Source organism: Elephantulus edwardii, unplaced genomic scaffold (genome assembly GCF_000299155.1).
Source record: "Elephantulus edwardii isolate Elephantulus edwardi_28Jun2011 unplaced genomic scaffold, EleEdw1.0 scaffold00067, whole genome shotgun sequence".
Taxonomy (NCBI): domain Eukaryota; kingdom Metazoa; phylum Chordata; class Mammalia; order Macroscelidea; family Macroscelididae; genus Elephantulus; species Elephantulus edwardii.
In genome coordinates this window covers 11414028-11435507 of record NW_006399817.1, presented here as the reverse complement: position 1 = coordinate 11435507, position 21480 = coordinate 11414028, and the positions used below count along the sequence as shown (strand labels likewise).

Below are 21480 nucleotides of genomic sequence, written 5' to 3'. Positions count from 1 at the left end.
GGAGCAAGACTTGGTATTAGAATTCTCTGCATTGGGGAGCTCTGGTGGCCTACTGGTAAAAAACTGTGCTGCAATCCTGAAGGCACATTGTTTGAATCCACTAGCGGCCACACAGAAGAAGGATGGGCAATCTCCTCCCATGTGATTAACTGCAAACCCAGTGGAGGTTCAAATATGGGTCAACTGTGCCTCTGTGTTACACAACAGTAACAAGTGCATCAGAGAGGTGGCAGTGGAGAGTAGACAGGGAATCTGCAAACCTATATTCTTTATCACTTTATCTCTTGTAAACTGTGTGACTTGGAAATAAGCAATTCCCTTCTCTAGAACTTGATTTTCTTCTCTGTAACATAGGGATTTGGATTAGTATATTTCAGAAAACTCTTTCAGTTCAAAAGAATTTCAAGTTGTTCCTAGTTTTCCTTACTGGAATGTATAACTTTTATATTCATTCACAATTAGATATTTCTGGCTTTAATTTTGTGAGAAATGGAAGTAAAGAATGCTAGAATTGAAAATATGTATGTTGTTGTTATTGTTATGTGCTATTAAATTAGATGAAATATGTTTACGGCACTGAAGTCTTTGGGGGAGAGAATATTTTCTATTTTAGGGCATTATGTTTATCGTAAGAGTACGGAACGAGGGTTGCAGAGTGGCTTATATTTGGGGATTGGGGGATGTGTGTGGGGGATTGTGTACCAATGAGGGAGTTTTTCTTTTGCTTTTCAAGGAGAGGAGCAAATGGGGGGGAGGGGGGAGGGGTTTGTGCGGGGAGAAGGGTGCAACAATGAATGAATGGAATTCCAAAATCTCTGTAGATGTTCATTGAAATGAAAAATAAACAACCTAAATAAAAAAAAAAAGTTAGAATGAATCCTTAGCTGACCCTCCAGTGGGTTTTCAGAGACTGTCAAATGGGAGAGATTGTCAATCTTTCTCCCATGAAGCAGCTGGTGAAATCAAACTCCTTGCCTTGGGTTGATAGCACAACCCCCCTTATCAATAGGTCACCAGCTATGGACTGTCAAGTCAGAACTGTCCCATAGCTGACACTCAACAGCTCTTCAGAGGAAGTTCATTTCATGGAGGAGATTGCCTATCCTTCCCCTGCAAAGCAAATGGTGGATTTGAACTGTGTGCCTTTGGTTTTGTAGCATAGCTACCTACTCAAAGTCATGGGTTTGAATCTACCAGTTGTTCCAAGGGAGAAAAATAGGCACTCATGTGATTTATGGGTCAGTTCCAATTTGATGGCATATAACAGTAACATGTGTGTTTTAAAGTTGCATGAGTAGTAAATTTAGAGTATTAATGTTTATTTGTCACATTGATCCACTAATAAGTAAAATAATTTAATGACACAAAAAAATTACTACTCTTCTACTTCTAAAAGGTCTCTTATTTATAGTAAAACACCCTTAAAAATAGAAAAACACAAAAAATATTACCTAATTTTTTCTTATTCTAAAAGAAAATATTTTAGTATCTCGCTGTCTCTTTTCCCATGCATATATATGACACATTATAGTATATATTTCCCATTATATACTTACTTCAGCAGCTTTTTATAAGCAACAGTGTACAATCCAATGTTTAATGATTGGACTTTCTTCATTAATTATGTAGTCTGTGCATTTTTAATTTCCATTAAACAAATTTTTATACTGTTTTAAGGTTTCCTGTGTTCTGTTTCATAGATTAGGCATCACTTAATCTTCTAGCTTCAGGTGTGATTTGTTTTTAATTTTATAATATCAATGTAATGTAAGGTCCATAAATAAACACTTAAATCTATGTTCAGTTTATTCAGAGGTATATAATTAATTGGAAATATTACTTAATATTTTGAGGATTTATATGTTGTACCAAAATATTTTCCAGAAAATTTGTCAAACAGGTAACATGAAGAATTATGAACTTCCTTACATTCTAACATTTGAGAATGTTATTTAGAAAGAAATATTTGTCAGTTTGTTACTGGAAAGGTAGATCACTAATTTTTAATCATCATATATCTGATTATTTACAAAGTTATTCTTTTTGAAATTTGCCTGCTTATACTGTTTGTCCCATTTTTCTTTTGAAAAAAGCTTATTTATATTATCTATGTTCTATACAGAAAACTTAAACATCACTCAAGTTCTAAGTCCAACTTAAATTTGATTATTATGCAAAATTGTAGGTTGTTAATGCTATTTACAAATCATACATCAATTTTATTTCACCATTGAAATAAAAAGTTGCATTCACAATTAAGTCTCTCTTCAGTAGAACTCAGTCAAGTAAGACAAACACTCCTAAATTTTGACTCTAAAACTGTTCACATTCTTATTGCTGCAAAATACTGTTCTAGTATCATTATTAAAGTACCCAATATATTTCTGTGTCTGCTTCATTTATTACATGCCATAATGGGACTGCATATACTTTAGTGCTGGTTATGCACAATTAGCATTTAGTTATTGTCTTGTCACTCCAGTGTATGGAAGACAAACTTCTTTAATGCAAGAAGTCAGCTAATCTTCATCAGTCAAAAAAGGCAGACAAGTTTTGTTACCCTGAATATGGCAGATTTCAAATACAGGAGATTTGCCTTTACTTCAGCATTTACTTGAGGGATTTCTTCTGCAATATGGTAAAGGCTTGAGTCTTGACTTTTACCAGCCACTTCATTGTCACAATACTGCACCTTTACAAATAAGAAAAAAACAAATAGATAGTTAGGAGGTACTTTCCCTTAAACAAACTTTATTCGCATCTGAAGTTGTGAAATTATAATACTTGCTAATTTTACTTATTGCAGTTAGCAATAATTTCATCCTAGCTTTTAATTTAAAATATCATTGATTTCCAAAGGATTTATAATTAAAGTTTAAAAAAATATTGTTTCTATTTGTCTTTGTGTCAACTCTAACTCATAGTGACCTCATGTAGAACTGGCAATATTTTGTAGTATGTACTCATTTCTTAAAAGTAAGCAAGCCCTTCTTACTGTATAAATTCTGTAAATGAAATTATGCGGTTTTTAAAAAAATATACTTCTTAGATATATAGATTGATATCTATCTTTTGTTAAATACTTTCTATGTATTAAGTACTGTACGAGATTCCATGGACAGAGAACTGAGTGAAATTCAGTTTCTTATAGAAGTTCAGTGCTATGGAAAAGATAGGACATCAAAGACTCATGGTAAAATATCAGTTTATGTGCTAAATAGATCTGTGCTGAGGGAAGAAAGCACCATCCTTGAAGTCTTAGGGAAAAGCATCAAAGGACTGAGGTGCTGGATTATAAAGAAAGAGCTCCCTAAGACAGGGATATAGGAAATGTCTTGTCCTGGAGAAACGGAGATGTGGAAGCATTTGACTTGTTCAGGAAATGACAACAGCTCAATTTGACAAGAGATGAGGAGGAATTTGGTAAGAGTATGAAGAAGAAAAAAACAAGGCAAGAAAAAAGCTAGGGTGGGAGAGAGATGTGGAATGGTAAAGGTAGGACATCCATTAATAGAAGTCAAATAAATATATATTTAAATTATTCACTTAAAATACCTTCATTATGTAAAGCTATTTGGTTGTGGAATACATCTATCTTAACTTGTATCATTGGTAATGTACCTTAAGTGGTAATAAACTTGTGGTGGTATAACAAAGAGTTCAAAAGGAAATAGAACTCATGGCCATTTACCTCAGAACTGCTGAAGAAAAAAAAAATATTTAAATACTAAAGTATGTGATATATGAGTGCTTTTAGGTAAGGTTAGGATGGGTTTATGTGGTCAGAGACTGTTACTAAAAGGAATAGAAATGAAAAGTTTGGGAGGTTTTTTTTGTGTTTTTTTCAGATGACCGAGAGGGATGTAGTCTGGTGGCATAGTATGTTACATGTTGTTCTATTATAACACAACAAGTCACTTGTTTGAACCCACCAACTATTCTAAAAAAGAAAGGTGGGCAGTCTCCTCCTATAAAGTCTCCCAGCCTCAGAAACTATTAGAGTTTCAAAGGTCACTGTGAGTTAGAGTCTCCTGCAAGACAGTGGGTATGTCCAAGATGGAGAAACATTGCTGCCAAGAGAGAAGCTAAGAGACTTGTGGAAAAAATCATTAGGAAATCATAAATTTGTAGCAAATTCTCATACAGCACTAATCATATTTTGTTAAGAGTAGTTTAAATGTACTTCATTCATGTAATCTTCTCATGAAGTATTCCCCAAATATTACCCATATACAGATACCATCATTTGGAAATTTTTACAGATGAGGAAACTAAAGCACAGAGAATTTAAGTCTCTTGCCTGAAATTGATATACACAAGTGGAGCTCTGGTGGCCTAGTGGCAAGAAGCTGTACTGCAATCCCATAGATATACGGTTCAAATCCACCAGATGCTCTGCTGGAGAAGAAGAGGCAATGTCCTCCTGTACCAGTCAGATCTGATTTGATGGTACACACATACAAAATAAAATTTAAAAATTTAAAAAATAAAAAAAAAATATTGGTAGACTCCAGATTGCAACCAAGTCTGATTTCACTCTCTGGACTTAAAGACTATTGCAGCCCCATAGCCTGTTTCAAGAAGAATATTTATGTTTCCAAGATGCTTGTTATGCATCAGAGAGTTGGACAATGACTAGGGAGGACAGAAGGAGAGTGGATGCTTTTGAGCTGTGGTGCTGGAGAAGGGTACTGAATGTACCATGGACTGCCAGGAAAACAAACAGATTCATCTTGGAGAGGATTAAACCAAGCTACTCCTTGGAGGCAAGGATTCTGGGGCTTCGTCTGACATACTTTGGACATGTTGCCAGGAGGGACGGGTCCTTGGAGAGGGACATCATGCTTGGGAGGGTGGAGGGACAGCGCAGGAGGGGAAGACCCTCTATGAGATGGATTGATTCAGTGACTGGGGTAATCGGGATGGGTGTGTCAGAGGCGGTGCGGTTGGCGCAGGATAGAGCAGGGTTTAGGGCTGTTGTGCATAGGGTCGCTATGAGTCAGAAACAACTCGACGGCACATAACAACAACAAGAAGATGTAAATTAAGAAAATAAAGATTTTCACCACTATGCCAATTGGCAACATCATTATGGATGATGAAAAGATTGAAATAGTTAACAGTTTTAATTTGCTTGGTTTCACAGTCAATACTCTTGGTACCAGCAGCCAGGAAATCAAGATATGAATTGCATTGGGAAAGTCAGCTATCAGGGACCTCTCCAGACTACTGAAGAGCAACGATGTCAGACTAGAGACTACAGTGCACCTGATCTGGGCTATAGTCTTTGCAGTTGCATGCTATGCATTGGAGAGCTGGACAGTGACTAAGGATGATAGAGAATTGATGACTTTGAGCTGTGGTGCTGAACAAAAGTGTTGAATATACCATGGACTGCTAGGAGAACAAACAGGTTTGTCCTGGAGAGGATGAAGCCAGTCTGCTCCTTGGAGTCAAGGATTCTGAAGCTCCATATGACATACTTTGGGCAAGTTGCAAGGAGGGACTACTCCTTGGAGAGGGACATCATGTTTGAAGAGTGGAGAGACAGCGCAGGAGAGGAAGACTCTTGAAGAGATGGATCATTTCAGTGATTTGGGTAGTGGGAGTAGGTGTGTTGGAGACAATGAGGCTGGCACAGGATAGAGCAGGGTTTAGGGCTCTTGTACATAGGGTCACTATGAGTCGCAAGCCACTCAGGCACATAGCAACAACAAAGATAAAAATATCAGTAAGTACAGAGACATAGTAAACTTATAATAAGGTAAGTTTTTTAATGACTTAGAGTAGAATTCAAGGTGTTGTAGTGTAACTGGGTACAGAAAGGGTTGTTAAGAATCAAAATGTGTATAGACAACTGGACTATCAGTGGACAAAATGAAATTTGCATACATGTGTATAATAATGGAATAATGAATATGTAATCTATATCTCTTAATAAAAATACACTATAAAAATCTTCATTTTGAGTAAGTGAGGGTGCTCAATAAGAAAGTACTGATGTTGGAAATACATATTGGATATCCCCTTTTTTAAAAGTGTGTATGGTTGGAAATTAATTATAAATGACAGTCACTAACCTTAAGGAAATAAGGTGACTAAGTTAACATTTTCATTTCTTAAAAAGGATGTTATAAATTGAGTCTTTTTTAGCATAGGCTTTTGATAACCTGCTTAAAATGACTATAAGCCCTGTATTTTATCATGTAAGAATGACTTATTAATTATACTTATTTTCTCTACTTATCAAGCCTCTAAAACCATATGAATCCAGCTAAAACCACTCTGAAATATCTTGAAATTGAATCTACTATTAATTCCAAAATGTCAAGTTGAGATAGCTTAATCATCTGAGTGGGCATCTTTTTCATTCCTCAGTGTGTGTGTGTGTGTGTGTGTGTGATTTTAAATGAAAGTAATACTAATTGAACTGACCAGAACATAAGCAATTAGAATTAGATTACAAATAAGATTATTGGCTTCTTTTCAGAGTTTTTTTTAGCCTCATTTGTTAATATTATTATCATTACCTCTAGCCATCACTGCTTTTGTAATATTATTTTTGTATAAACACCAAATCTAACAAGAAGGAGCTGATTATTCAATATTGTAAGTGAGCTTTTTGTAAAAAAACAAAATCACCATTGAAGATTATTTTGTTAAGTGTTTAATATGTCCACTTTTGCTTTTCTTATTCTTAAAATCCATACAGAGAACATTTTAAAAGAGAATGCTGATCCTAACCTCATGGTCAGATTTCCTTGGCTATAGCTTTCCCAGGTGTTTCCTTGAAACTCATGTTCAAGTGCAGCATGTTATTTTTCCTCTTGACTGTTAGGTGTGAATGGAGCATAAACTTATTTGACAACATTTAATAATAAAATTTCTGAGATGGAAATGTTTCAAATAAATCCCCCATATATTACTAACATCTCATTAAGTAGTAGGCAAAATTTTTGCAAGTTATAAAAAAGAAAAATCCTAAAAATTGAAAATAAAGCTGTGTGATTCTTCATTCCTTATGCTATATTTGTACTTTCTTGGTGGCACAGTGCCTTATGGATTGAGCTATTAAGTAAAAAATCGGTCATTTTAATCTACCAGCATCCCTGAAAGAAAGATATGGTTCACTGCCTTGGTTATTGAATACAGAGACACCTTGATTGCTTTCCTACCCTTTGTCCATTCTAGGGAACACTGGTTACCTAGCAGGTAAGGAATCATGCTGCTAACACAAAGGCAGATGGTTCAAATCCAGCAGCCACTTCACGGGAGAAAGATGGACAGTTTCCTGCTTTGTGATTTATAGCCTCTGAAAACCTGCTGTGTGGTCAACTATGCTTTTACTCATTACCAATGGCAATCAACAACACTAGTACCACAACATATATTCTAGCTATAGAAACTTGGACAGATTTCTTAAACTCTGGATAGAAGTTTAATGTGTTTAATCCGACAAGGGTAATCATAATAGCTACTCTCTAGGTAAGTTATAAAGACTAAATATGATCATACAGACACAATACCATTAGCCCATGATTTTGCCGTTGGTTACCTTCTAGTTGCTTCTGACATGTTCAATGTGATGTGTTACAGAATACGCTGCTGCATGGATTTTCTGGGCTTCCATTGTCATATACAACTTTGAAGCCCCAAAAGGTGACTTTGAGTTAGAACTGACTCAATGGCTGTTAAGTTTGAGTTTCTTTGAATCTTCATTGAAAGAAATTATAAGGGTGCTTTTTTATTTTCTGTAGCACTCTCTGTTTCTCTGTCTCTCTCATGGCCATCAGATCAGAACCAACCCTCTATTGGGTTTCCAAGGCTGTAAATTACACAGAAGAAGATTTCCCATCTTTCTCCACCGAAGAGACAAAATCCTTGGGTTGTAACACTATTCCCTCTCTATGGACTATGGTGTCAGGGCACCCTGTGGTCCTGCTGCATAAATTACAATCACCAAACCTTTGATTAGTAGTCCAACACAAATTGTACCACTGTGATCCTTTTGAGCATGCAAAGTACTATATAAAATTTGACACTTTAATTATATAAAGCCATACCTGAGTCCCAAGCACTGAGGTATGGTTTTATGTAATTGATTTCTATTCCTTATGCTAAAGTGGCTGATATTATAAATTTTAAAAACTGAAGTTTCATCTTCAATGTCATAAATGTAGGACTGGAATTTTATTATTCAATGCAATGTACCTCTCTGCTTTCATGAGCTTTTTCATTTAAACGTTCCTACAATCCATTGCTAGGCTATGTTATCAGAGAGACCAACCCCAGGAGAAGGACATGTTTGAGTTAGTGAAAAACATCCTCATTGAAATATGTCAAGTTTCCATCTATTATAAATGGAGGGTCCCTGAATCAGAATTGTCTCAATGGCATCTAACCACAGTAGTAATGATACAATCTATTAAGTGCCTGAATGATGCAAATCTTTAGTGTCCTAACCTGTTAATGAAAAGGTCAGAGATATGATTCCACCTAGAGGTCCTTTGATAAAAAGAGTTACTGATCTAGGTCTGAAATAGCCATTAAAAGCCTTTGAAAAGTATTTCTGTTTTGATACATGTGGAGTTGTCGTGAGTCAGAATTGACTAGACAGCAGTTGGTTGGGTTTTTTGTGATTTGTTTCATTTTCATAATTCAATGATATAGCTGTTTTTGTCTTAAATCCATAGAGGTGAGGTGAATAAAGGTGTTAAATGTAACCTATGTCTTCCACTGGCTAGAAAATAGATAGAAGCAGGACTCAGTACTTTAACACCAGATTCTTGGTTTGGTATTTTCCCTATTATGATTACTTTGACTTTCTAATTTCTATATAAATAAAAACCCAAAACCAAAACAAAATTAAAAAAAACAAAAAACAAAAAAAAACCCACCACACAATAACCTATCTACATTTCCGTAGGTCTAATAATTTGACATGAGAGTTTTTTTTGGGAAAATTATTCAGCTGCAACACAGTGTTCTATTGTATTCCTTTTCTATGTGATATTATTTGCTTCTTAGTCAATACGTTCTTCTAGGTCGTATAGCCCTGGTATGTCCACTTGCTGTACAGAGGTAACTCATGGTTGCTGTGAAGCTGAATATTGTGACACTGATGTGTCAAATGTGAGAATAGTTACCCATGGTGGACAGTGTTTGGCGGAGCTCCCCGATTAAAACAACTTGGAAGCAGGACTGGCATCCACTTCCGAAATAGCTTACCTCCGGAAACCCTATGAACTTGGAGAAAGGATGAAAGTTATACAAGTGCCCAGGTCTTTTGTTTATAGAGTCACAAGTCACCTACGACAGCGACACTTAACAACAACAATTCAGATTCATTTCAATGGGGTAGTATTGGTTAATAGTTTTGAGTAGTAATCAGACATTTCTACATTCTGTGTGTTATACAGTCTACATGGGAGAGTTGAGTTTCTGATTTGGCTGCTTCTGTCCAACAGCCAAACTACTTCTTTAATTCAACATATGTTTGTGATCAGGATAAAGCTGCAAAGATTGGTTTGTTCAAACACCATTTTTAAGGGCAATATTTAAGGTGTGTAGTTTGCAACTAATAAAAGAGTATATGCTTAAGGCACCAAATTTCTTTTATTGTATCCAGTAGCCTTGACCACAAAAGCTCCAGGATTTCAAAATCTGCACTTTCAATCAACATCATCAGCAGGCAGTAATCCTGGAAAAAAAAAAGTAAATACCACAAATAAACAGACCAATTTTCTTTTAAGAGGAAAACTAATTCTTTTCAATATACTTTTTTTTATTGCATTATTTCCCCCCTCTATCTACTTAGCTAGTATAAGGATAAATTTCTAGAGCTACCCAGTTGGAAAATAAATAGGTTCACTGTCTAGCATTCCAGTCTTTACAAATGTAAATCAGTCCAACTGCTCCTCACTTAAACCTACAGCTTCACAAAACACCAGAGGGTAGCTTTCACCACACAGTTTAATCTATCCACCAAGATTTCTGCTTGAACATTATTCAAAATTGACTATCTGATAAAGGTAGACCACTATCAAAGGTCTAGGAGGTCAACTTGGATAATTACAAGTGGTTTTACTGGGTCAGCTCTACCAAACAGCACTGTTTGAAACTTAAATGGTTACAATTAAATATATATACAAATCTCCCTCCAGTTACTTTATTGTTAAATGGAAACGACATAAGCATTTATTTCTGACCTTAATTGTGTCCAAATTTTTACCATGAAAAAATATGTACAAACTAGAGCAATTACTAAAAAAAATTACAATTCTATGCATTAAACACTTCATAAAAGAAAATGCATAATTAAGTACTAGGAATGAGCTTTATTTATCACATCAATATTAAGGTTACTCTCTTAGGTTGAATTGAAAAGGCTGTAAGAAATGGCATGGACTATTATTCCATAGTTTGTGAACTTACCACAAAAGAGATATATAGCCCAGTGGCACTCTCTGATGATGAAGCAAGGCACACTTCAGAGTACTCGCATTCAAATTAATATAATTTAATCATGTTTTAACAGATACTAAAAGAAAGCTTTAAATGGGAAGTATTGAAATGTACTATACTATTTTCTAATTGTTTTATTTTTAAATCTCTTTGAATCGTTGCAATGATATATTATCACCATTTTTTAATTTACTGTATATATATATTTCTATTCTACACATATAATCTATAATCTCAGTTTATTTCTCTTCAATGTTCTTAAGACTTTTTTATAAGAAGAAGAGCTTTAAAGTTTTGTATATAGTCTTTCATTGAATGAACTAATAGTTTCATTTTTCAAAGCAACCTCTGGGCTTTCAAATGCATGTTAATTTATTATTTGGAAAATAAATCTTTAAATCTGTACATGTGATTGAAATGGCCTTAACACATTTATTTATTTTTTTAACATTTTCAGATTTTGTGTTGGAGACAAATTTTTCCTAAAGAATAATATGATCCTTTGCCAGACAGACTACGAAGAAGGTTTAATGAAAGAAGGTTATGCACCCCAGGTTCGCTGATCTATCAACATCACCCCATTAAGAATACAAAGCACTACATTCTTTTATCTTTTTTGCTCCACATGTATATAAGAATTGACACAGGAACCTACTGAATAGCGTAGATATAGGAAAACGGGATGGTTATATGGAATAAAAGGCGGACTGCATCTGTATGTAGTTAAATTGCCCCAGTTCAGAGTTGAATGTTTATTATAAAAGAAAAAAAAGTAATGTACATATTGCTGGATTTTTTTTGCTTGCTACTTGTTTTTGTGTCACTTGGCATGAGATGTTTATTTTGGACTATTGTATATAATGTATTGTAATATTTGAAGCACAAATGTAATACAGTTTTATTGTGTTACCATTTGTGTTCTGTTTGCTTCTTTGTATTGTTGCATTTAGTACAATCAGTGTTTAAACTTACTGTATATTTATGCTTTCTGTATCTACCAGCTATTTTAAATGAGCTGTGACTTTCTAGTAAAGAACTGAAGAGCAAATCTCACATGATGATACACATATAGATAAAGGCAAGTCAATCAGCATTGAAAAATACTAGAAAAATGAAGACACACACATACAAAGCATTTTACCAACATCCACAACTTAGTATCACTACAATATAAAGTCTATCAGTGTTTTCATTACAATTCCCTATTTTCAGGGAGTTAAAGATCAGCTTTAAAAAAAATGCTTAAAAATTTCATCTCAAAGCACTTTCATTTTATAACAACATGAAAAGTGCCATTTTTAAAATAACTTTAATGCTTAACAGTTATCTTTTTAATATGCTTCCCCTACCCACCCACCCTGTGTTCTTTATATAATGGCTTTGTTTTCATTTTACAGTCATCCACCCCTTATGTGAACTAGTGCCTTTGGGTATCATGTAAAATTTTTTCCAAAGGGTTACTTTTAACAATTATGACATAAGTGTTAGGAAAAGAAAACCATGAAAAATTTCTTATACAAATTTTGCCCACGAGTCTCTCCACAGGGCTCAAGGTTTAGTAACTTTATGGCTTACTAAGTTTATGATACTAAAAAGATTTGAGTGTGAATCTGTTGAGACCATGTTAATGGACCAGGAAGTTGTCATCCTATTTGAGCAGTGAGATTATGTTTGGTCAGAGCAACATAATACCCGTGGAATCTTCTAGAAAAGAAACAAAGGAATTGATAAAAAGCTGGAAACTAGTTATGCATTTTTTTTCTGATTTTTCTTGCCATTTATTGTAATGTTCAAAAAGTGAACACTTTAAAAGTTTGATGTATCTTATTCTCTCATTGCTTCCTTTAAGTAATTACCCACTCAGAATACATCTCACTTAGGCTGAAATCTGTCATTTTATGTTTTAAAGGTGAAATATTACTCCCTCACCTACATGATAGCTGATAAAAAAGAAAGCTTTCTAGAATCAGAAATTATGGAGAATGAGTACTTATATTAAAATTAAGGAAATGAAAGTAAAATTCTAACTTCTCTTTTTGGTTGCAGACACTTTGTTTCTGCCCCTGTGATTAAAACTGCTTTCCAGAAATCTGATCCCACACAGACACAGTAAAGCATGTTTTTACCAAAACAAATTTAGTGCTGTGGCATTTTGTTTTTCATGGAAACAATATTTCTCAGTGTTACTTGCATACATATTTTGTCCTGCCAATATATACATTACAGGTAAAGTTCGTTAAACCTTAATTCTTGGTTTGGGGCCAATGTATTAAGCTGAAAATAATGCTGGTGTGGATTTGCTTTTAAACAAAGCTTTATCATGAATATGATGCATGTGAATCCGGATATTGCCTTCATTCTTAAGAAAATGGTTCTGTGGAAAGTGTATGATATGTAATTTTACAAATGTTTCATGGTTAAGAGTGTTCGAGTGACATGTTCCCCAAATTTCAAGTATACTGATGGAATAGTTTCCAAAAGACTTATTATTTTAGCCTTGTAGCCTTACAATGGTTTCCTGGAAGGATTTGCATTTCAAAGCAAACAACAAACAAGGGGATAAGGAAGAGGAAATGATTTTCCAAACTGTTGCAACCCTACTAGACCCCACTAACAATTTCTTTGAAATTTATGTGGATGTAAAGTATCTCTTTCAAATGGTTTTTCAGACTTTAGGTGTTTTGTATATGTTTATTAATATATCAAAATACTTGTAAATCAGATCAAAATTCTTTCAACTTCTTGAACCTGTTTAACTATCTTTGCCACCCAAAGACTAAACACTGCGTTTCACTTAGCATAATCCTTGAGAAATGAATACTTATGCTTTTTACTACCAACAAAATTACTCACCTGGATTAAAGATCACAGCCTTAATCTCCTTAGATTATCTTTAATCTCCATGAAATTGTGAAACAAGAGAGAAAGAGTTTTTTAGCTGTAGATCATTTTACAGCTAATTTCCAAAAAATAGCATTTTTGACCTGAAGTATTGTCTTGACTACTCAAAGTCCCCAGTTGTTGTCAACTTCCCTTATTGTGTTGTGTAGCCCTGAGGTCACTTGGCTTGTTATCTGATTCCTCGAATAGGGTACCTCCATGGGGCTTTGAATTCTCAAGCAGCGAGAGCTCCTCACCTAACATACATCTCATGCAGACTGCCTGTGATGAAGGACCTGGCCCCTCCGTTCCACCAGAGTGCTGGCTGAGTTTAAAAGCTGACCTGTGTTTGTAATATCACTTTCATCTTGCTTAATAAATATCTGCTGGATTCTTTCATTCATTTTTTATATTTGGATTTATGTTTTTAATAAAAGGGGTATTACACTGTTTCATTGCACTTAATTGGCAGAATATAAGATGCTATCTAGACAGCATACATTAAGTTCATGAAAAAGGATAAAACGTGTAGGAACATTTACTTTCTAAGTGTAAATCATTGCAAGTGTAGACAAAGTACCTCAAATGCTTTCTCCAAATGTTATATTTAGGATTTCTGAGCTCTAGGTAGTTTACTGCTATTTGCTTTTCTGAAAGAGGGGGAAATGTCAAAAAGGAAGGTAACAATTGCTGGGTGTAATTTTGTACATTTATAGACATTTTAAGTGATCTTTCTGAAAGCAGCTGTGCTGCTATTGTCACGCAAAATTTCAGATTTCCTATTATCTGTTTAATGAATTAAAACAAACCAAAACAAAAATCCACTAAACCGTACATTTTCAGAAAAGAGATATGTGGCTTAACTGAAACTGGGTCCAAAAGATTATATCTGTAAGTGGAATATAACACACACAAGTGGTTTCCTTTTAACTCTCACTTTAGGCAAACCACTCTGAATATTCACTTAAACAATTTCACAGAGATGATATAGGCCAAACATGTTTAGTGTGCATGCCAGTAAGTTGCAAAACCAATCTGCATATTTATGGTAATAGAACATTAACACTGAATACAATCTTAGCAGAAGCTTTCTTCTTCTTATTTTTTTCTTAAAAACACCATTACAGATATTTTAAAATGTGATTTATGCACTTGTAGGTAACAATGAGGGTTTAGTATAGGTATTATTTCAGTTAACATTACTGAGTACTATGTGATTGGTCTTGCCCTGACCACTCAACTTCCTTTGGGTAGACACAGCTCTGTATACCTTAGATAATGTGAAAGTGTCTGTTCATTGGGCTCACACTCATCTCCAACTTGCTAATAATGAGCTTACAGAATTGAATACTGTCTTCTACCTCTTCAGCCTGTCGTTTGCATGAAAGCTCCAGAAAAATATCTCAAGTAATCAATGTGTTCAGAGAATTATCTCACACAAATTACTCATTAACTCAATAGCACATAATAAAAAAGAACATCAATTAATTAATGAGTCACCCGGAGATCACCATGATTACAATAGAGCTCTTTTGAAATAGCAGTTATAAATGGAGCTGCCTCTTTATATTCATTGTTTGCAATTGGTCCATTATTTGGCTTAAACCAGTGTCATCTTGAACATGTGCCTGTAGGTAACTGTGTGATTAGTTTCATAAATGGAGATTTCAGGAAGTTTACTGCATATGACACTATACACAGGGTAGGAGGGGGGAAGCTATTTTACGATGGCATTCTTTGAAACTAAGTTACTAGAAAGATATTAGCTTGCTACAAGGTGTAACTTTGCACTTATATTCAAGGCACAAGACAGTTATATTGAACATTAAGGGAGCACTCATGGCTTTGTAGTAAGGAGTTGTATTGCCATCCCAAAGGCACAAGGTTTGAACCTACTAACTGCACTTCAAATGAAAGATCTCCAGTGATTTAGTGCCTTGAAAAGCCACTAGGGGGTCAGTGATGAGAAGGTTCTGCCTTAAGGACACATAACAACTGTATGTTGCATATTAACAAGCTCTGTAGTTGTGGCATGTACAAGTTGGGCTGCTAACTGAAGGGTCAATGATTCAAATCCTCCAGCTACTTCAAGGAAGAAAGATGGGGAGTCTCCTCCAATAAAGATTAACAGCCTCAGGGAACCAATAGAGAGTCATGAGTCAAACTCTACAGTAGGGGTTTTTTCATGTTGAACACTGTGAGAATTAGCTGTTCAAACACTTAAAAGTGAGTAAAATGTTTCTTCATACATGACATTCATTTCAGTCCCTTTTCAAAATGATTAAAAATTTGAATATTCAGAGAAAGGCATTTTGGCTTTTAGTAGATAGCATTGGAGAGAGTGCAAAGGGTTAACAGTTGTAAGTATAAAAGAGTTAAACAACAAATATTGCATGCAAAGTCACCAACTAAAGTTTTTCAACTATCTTGGTAAATGCCATTTCAGTAAGCTTATAGAATAATTATACCAGTTCCCTTAGGTAAGTAAGAAACATCTGTTGGTAACACATAGCAGGTGTTAACAATTACACATACTGAAAATTTTAAAAATGTTTTTAATTAAAAGAATTCTGTTATCTGAGAAGGGAAGTATGTTAAATTCAAAGGCACTATTGTTGTGGGTGTGCAGATCACGTAATGCACAAATTGTAAAGCTGAAATCATCTTGGATCAACTGGGTTTTGTGTTTGGTTCAGATCTTTCCAATAAAAATGAATTAGAATTCATTGCACTTTTTACACAATTAGTATTCCGGGCTGAGGAGCTGAATACTCATGAAATTGGTATAGCAGAGCTGATTACAGAGTATTTTGGCTTTATAGGCAAGGTGCTTGCAGTTAACTGTACCAAATGTAATGGACACAGTACAAAGAAAAAAGGGGAGCAAGGGACATCCAGAGAATAAATGATCCAAATCTTTTCTACTCTACTTCTCCAGAAGGACTAAAGTGTGTAAATGAAAAAGAGTTTGTTTATAACATTATCAAAAGACCCACCATCAGCTATTTTAAATAATAGTTAACAGTTCATGAACATTCACCAAAATCAGGTAATTTTTCATGTCCATGTAGTCTCTGAACACCTCTGTGACATAATGCTACTACCTCTAATTCATTGAGTAAAGGCAGAAAATGAAGAATCTAACTTATCTAAGTTTATACAACTAGTAAGTAGTAAACCTTTGATTCAGTTTGTCAGGCTAAATGCCCATACTTAACTCCTATGCTTTGCTATCTATGATAATGGTAATATAGTTTCTAAGAATGGCCAAGAACTAAGAGTTATCAAAGGTGTCCTAGTAGCACAATGTTTTGGCTAGTCTTCAACATTTAACTTCTAACCAAAAAGCTGTATGGTTATATCAGTTACCCTAAAAGACTTGGTGACTTGTTCTGGTAAAGATTGCAGCCTCAGAAATCTTTTAAGTGACCATGAGTTCTACTACGCATTTAACAAATGCTTCTAACATTCTAAATGCTTTTAACAACAAGGTGTGATCTGTGCTTAATAAAATATTCTAATCATTTCGGAGTTAACGTCACCTATTAAGAAGACAATTGGAAGTGAAGTAGATCATATTTTCCTAGATGCAGTCTGTTTAGGAGAGTCTTCATTCCTATGAACCTTGAAGACATAGATTTAATTTGCCATTCCAGGGTACCAACAATAGAAGATTTCTGGTTGATAATATTTGGAACACATAGTAGTCCACATCAAAGCAAATGACTCAGAGCAGTGAGCTGCAATTAGGATAAGCCTGCCATGGTGAGGTTGGACCAGTCTCAAAAGAAAAATCAGTATGTGCTCACTCATCAAACATTCACCAGGTGTAGTCATTGCCAGGTTAACTGTCGAAGGTCGAAGAAACATTTTAGTCTTAAAATTACAATAGCAAGTGAGATTGAACAATTGGGATCTAGCAATTGTCCTCAATATTGCTGGTAAGTTCCAGGTGAATTAATTTTTATTCATAGTAATCGCAAGCGACTCGACGGCACATAACAACAACAACAACAATCCCATACAACAGTAGAACTGACAATAGAGGGATTTAGGAGTTGTGTAGCTACGTTAAAAGCTATTTCTATCAAGCTACTCAAATCCACAATAGGTCTGTGAGAGAGAAAGTTAGGAAATCTCCATTCTATTTTTAACCCTTCAGAAACCCAGTAGAGGGTCAGTCAGCTATGAGTTAGAACTGAGCAGAAATGGGTTTGATGTTTTTGTTTGTTTTTTAATTTGTATGGATCACATAGCCTGTCTTCCACAAAGCTATGAGGTGAGTTCCAGTTGCTAACCTATCAGCAGTCAAGTGCTTAACGCTGCACCACCAGAATCCTTCATCCTTAACACAGACCAGAGAAAAAGAAAACTACTGTAGTTTTGTGTTACCAAGAAAGAGATCCAAAACCTTCGCCTTTCCACTGCTTTGATGCCTACTGCCATCACTACAACCATTTCCACATATTGTGGTCTGTTAGAACTTGCGTGACTCCAGATTGGATATCCAAATTGGAAGTTTCATTGCACAAGCATTTTTCTACATTTTCAGTCCAAAACCAATGCTTATCTGGACAGCTCAGAGCTGTGATAATCATAAAAGAACGTGATTAAATTATTCCTCATCCTAGATCCAGTACAAGTCCAAGGACATTTTATACGTAGAAGAACAAAATCCAATTGCCAGGAATCAATTCCAATTTATGGAAACCACATGAGATTTGTCCCAGAGAAAGTGAAAACAGGGTGCTCATTAGGGGCAAGGATGGTAAAAATGTGCCTTATATTCTATGGGCACATTGTTAAGAGGAAGTCATGCTGGGTAAGGTAGAGAATCAACTACAGAGAGAAAGACCTTCAAGGAGATGGAATGACACAATGGGCTATGTATGTATGAATGCAACAATGGGCTACAAACCCATGTATATCAGAGATGACGAAGATGTCATGGGATAGGGCACGTTTCCGGTCTGTTGACAGGGTCACTAGGAAAGGTAGTTGACTCAATGGCATCTAACCACAAGAACATAATAGCATTAAGGGAGCTCTGGTGTCCTAAAGGCAAGGAATTGCACCATCAACCCAAAAGCACATGGTTCAAATCCTCCAGCTGTTCTATGAGAGAATGATGGGCAACCAACACCCATGCAATTCACCGCCTCTGAAAACCCATTGGAGGGTCAGTCCCAACTCAGTGGTACACAAAGAGTGGCATTAAGGTAAGAGGAAGGCTCAACAACTTGCACTATGCAGATGACACGACATTGCTTGCTGAAAGCGAACAGGACTTGAAACACTGAATAAAATCAAAGACCACAACCTTCAATATAGCTTATGTATCAACATCAAGAAGACAAAAATCCTCTTCCCTGGGCCGACAGGAAGCATCATGCTAGATGATATGAAGATTGAAGTTGTCAATGATTTCTTCTTGCTTGGATCCACAATCAACATCCTTGCCACCACCAGTCAAGAAACCAAAAGACATATTGCTGTTGTTGTTGTTGTTATGTGCCATTGAGTCACCTGTGATTCATAGTGACCTGTGTACAATAACTCTGAACCCAGCCCTGTCCTGTGCCAATCTCACTGACTCCAACACACCTACCCCCATTGCCAGAGTTACTGTGTCAATCCATCTCATCTGGGTCTTCCTCTCATACCCTGTCCCTCCACCCTTCCAAGAAAGATGTTCGTCTCCAAGGACTGGTCCCTCCAGGCCACATGCCCAAAGTATGTGAGATGAAGCTTCAAAATCATTACCTCCAAGGAGAAACTTGATTTCACCCTCTCCAATACAGACCTGTTTGTTCTTTTGGCAGTCAAAGATACATTGCATTGGGAAAAATGTGTTGTCAAGAACTTGTCTAAGATGGTAAGGAACAATGATAGCAGTTTAAAGACTAAAGGACATAGAATTCAAGCTTTGGTCTTGTTCAAGTACTTGTTATGCCTGTGAAACTTGGACGATGACTAAGGATGACAAAAGAAGAATCAATGCCTTTGAGTTGTAGTGTTGTTTCAATGGCACCTAACAACAACAAGCAGCAGTAAAATGAGTGTTGTATTAGATTGCTACCCAAAGGTGAGCCTTCCAAATCACCAACTGCTTTCTGTGAGAAAGATGAGGCAAATTCTTCTTGTTAAGATTTACAGCTTTGAAAACTCAATGAAGGGTGACTATGTGTGGGAATTAACTATAGGTGGTGAGTTTACTTTTTGGCTTATGTTTATTATGAACAGTATTTGAAGCTAATACAAACCATAGAAAACCCATAGAAGAAAATATCAGGTAAAAATAAGCAATTCTCCTTTTGAAGAGAGCAGGTAACTTTATGTAAAACACCATTGAGCTTCTACCATGTGAATAGCACCATATTACACATTTCTAAATTTTTCTGCCTGAAAGATACTGGTGCATGAAAAGTAATGTTCATCACTACTTATTCTTTGTTTAATGCCCAATTTATTAAATATGCAGCTTGAGTAAATGCAATTTCTCTAAGCATTTGAACACCATTTAAACAGTTAATAAAGCAAATCTGGTAAATTTAACAAATCAGATTCAAGCATTTAAACAATGATTAGAATCTTAGTCAAATTCTTTTAGACATTTCAATACAATTCTAAGTAATAAGTTTCACATACTTTAACAAAATGTAGAAATTATCACAATGAGTGAAAATTTGCTTGTTAAAAATGTGCTTAAGGGTAATCCTGGCTGAAAACAAAGAATACCAGAAGAATGTCTATTTGTGTTTTATTGACTATGCAAAGGCAATTGATTGTGTGGATCATAACAAACGATGGCCAACATTGAGAAGAATGGGGATGCCAGAAAACTATATGGTTTTAAATCAGGAAAGTGTGTAACTGGGTTGTATCCTTTCTTCACATCTATTCAATCTGTTTGCTGAGAAAATAATTCAAGAATCTGAACTCTGAAGAAGAATGTGGCATCAGTATCATAGATTCATCAACAGCCTGGGCTATGCAGATGCCACAACCTTGCTTGCTGAAAGTGAAGAAGACTTGAAGCACTTGCTGCAGAAGAGCAGACTATAGCTTTCAATGTGCATTACATCTAAAAACCAAGGAAACAAAAATTCTCACCACTGGACTTATAGGCAACCTCATGATAGATGGAGAAAAGATTGAAACAGTCAACAAATTCATCATATTTGGATCCATAATCAACCCCTTTGTTACCAGCAGTCAAGAGATCAGGAGACCATGTTATGTTGGGAAAGTGTGTAGTCAGAGACCTCTCCAAATTATCGAGGTGAAACAATATCTGCTTGAGGACAAGCGTGCACCAGATGCAGGTCATGTTCTTTTCAATTGCTTGCTATGAGAGCTGGGCAATATATAAGAATGATAGAGTTTATTCCTTTGAGTTGTGGTTTTGGAAAAGAGTACTGAATATCTCATGGACTGCCAAAAGAACAGATATGTCTCGAAGAAAGTGTAGGCAGCGTACTCCTTGAAGGCAAAGATGACAAAGCTTCAACTCACATACTTTGGGCTTGTTGTTAGGAGAGGCTAGTCCTTCTAGAGGAGAACAATGCATTCTGGATGGAGGGTCAGCAAAAGAGAGAAGACTCTCAAACAGATGTATTGACACAGCAGGTGCTGCAATAGGTGATAAGTATGGCACAGGGTAGGACAGGGTTCAGATCTGTTCATCATAGGGTCACTGAGTCATATACCATATGTGACAACAATAACAAAATGGAAACAAAAATTATAAACAATGTAAGTTAGTATTTCTATTTTTGGTTTTCTATCTTTATTAGGTTATATCAATAATAAGTAGGGAACTTTCACAACCTAATCCATAGAGACTTGGGCTGCTAACACAAAGGCCACACTTCTCTTGTGATTTGAAACCAAAAGCAGCTCCTGGGGAGAAAGATGATCAATCTCATGTGAGATCTACCATAGAAGACATCCAATGGAGGGTCAGCTGTGAGTGGTTTCTCCCATCCAAATACTAAGGAGGCCCTACCCTGCTTAGCTTCCTGAGATCAGATGAGTTTGGGTGTGTTCAGGGTAGTAAGGCCATAAACTATGAGTAGTTTCTAATTTGATGACAGTGAGTTTTGAGATAGTAACTGATTACTTTCAAATCAGAAA

The 21480-nt window shown here is 35.6% G+C and overlaps 1 protein-coding gene across 3 annotated transcripts in view; it reads left to right on the top strand.

Moving 5' to 3' along the window:
* LMO3 (LIM domain only 3 (rhombotin-like 2)) overlaps positions 1–11887 on the top strand; it is an 81488-nt gene extending 69601 nt beyond the window's left edge. The window contains exon 4 of one of the 3 annotated variants that reach the window (XM_006888439.1): positions 10922–11887. In XM_006888439.1, coding sequence (XP_006888501.1) covers positions 10922–11027 — 106 coding nt within the window. In that variant the 3' untranslated portion in view covers positions 11028–11887. The remainder of the gene's footprint in view (positions 1–10921) is intronic. The other 2 variants (XM_006888440.1, XM_006888438.1) reach the window with 2 other exon arrangements.
* Positions 11888–21480: the final 9593 nt, after the last annotated feature.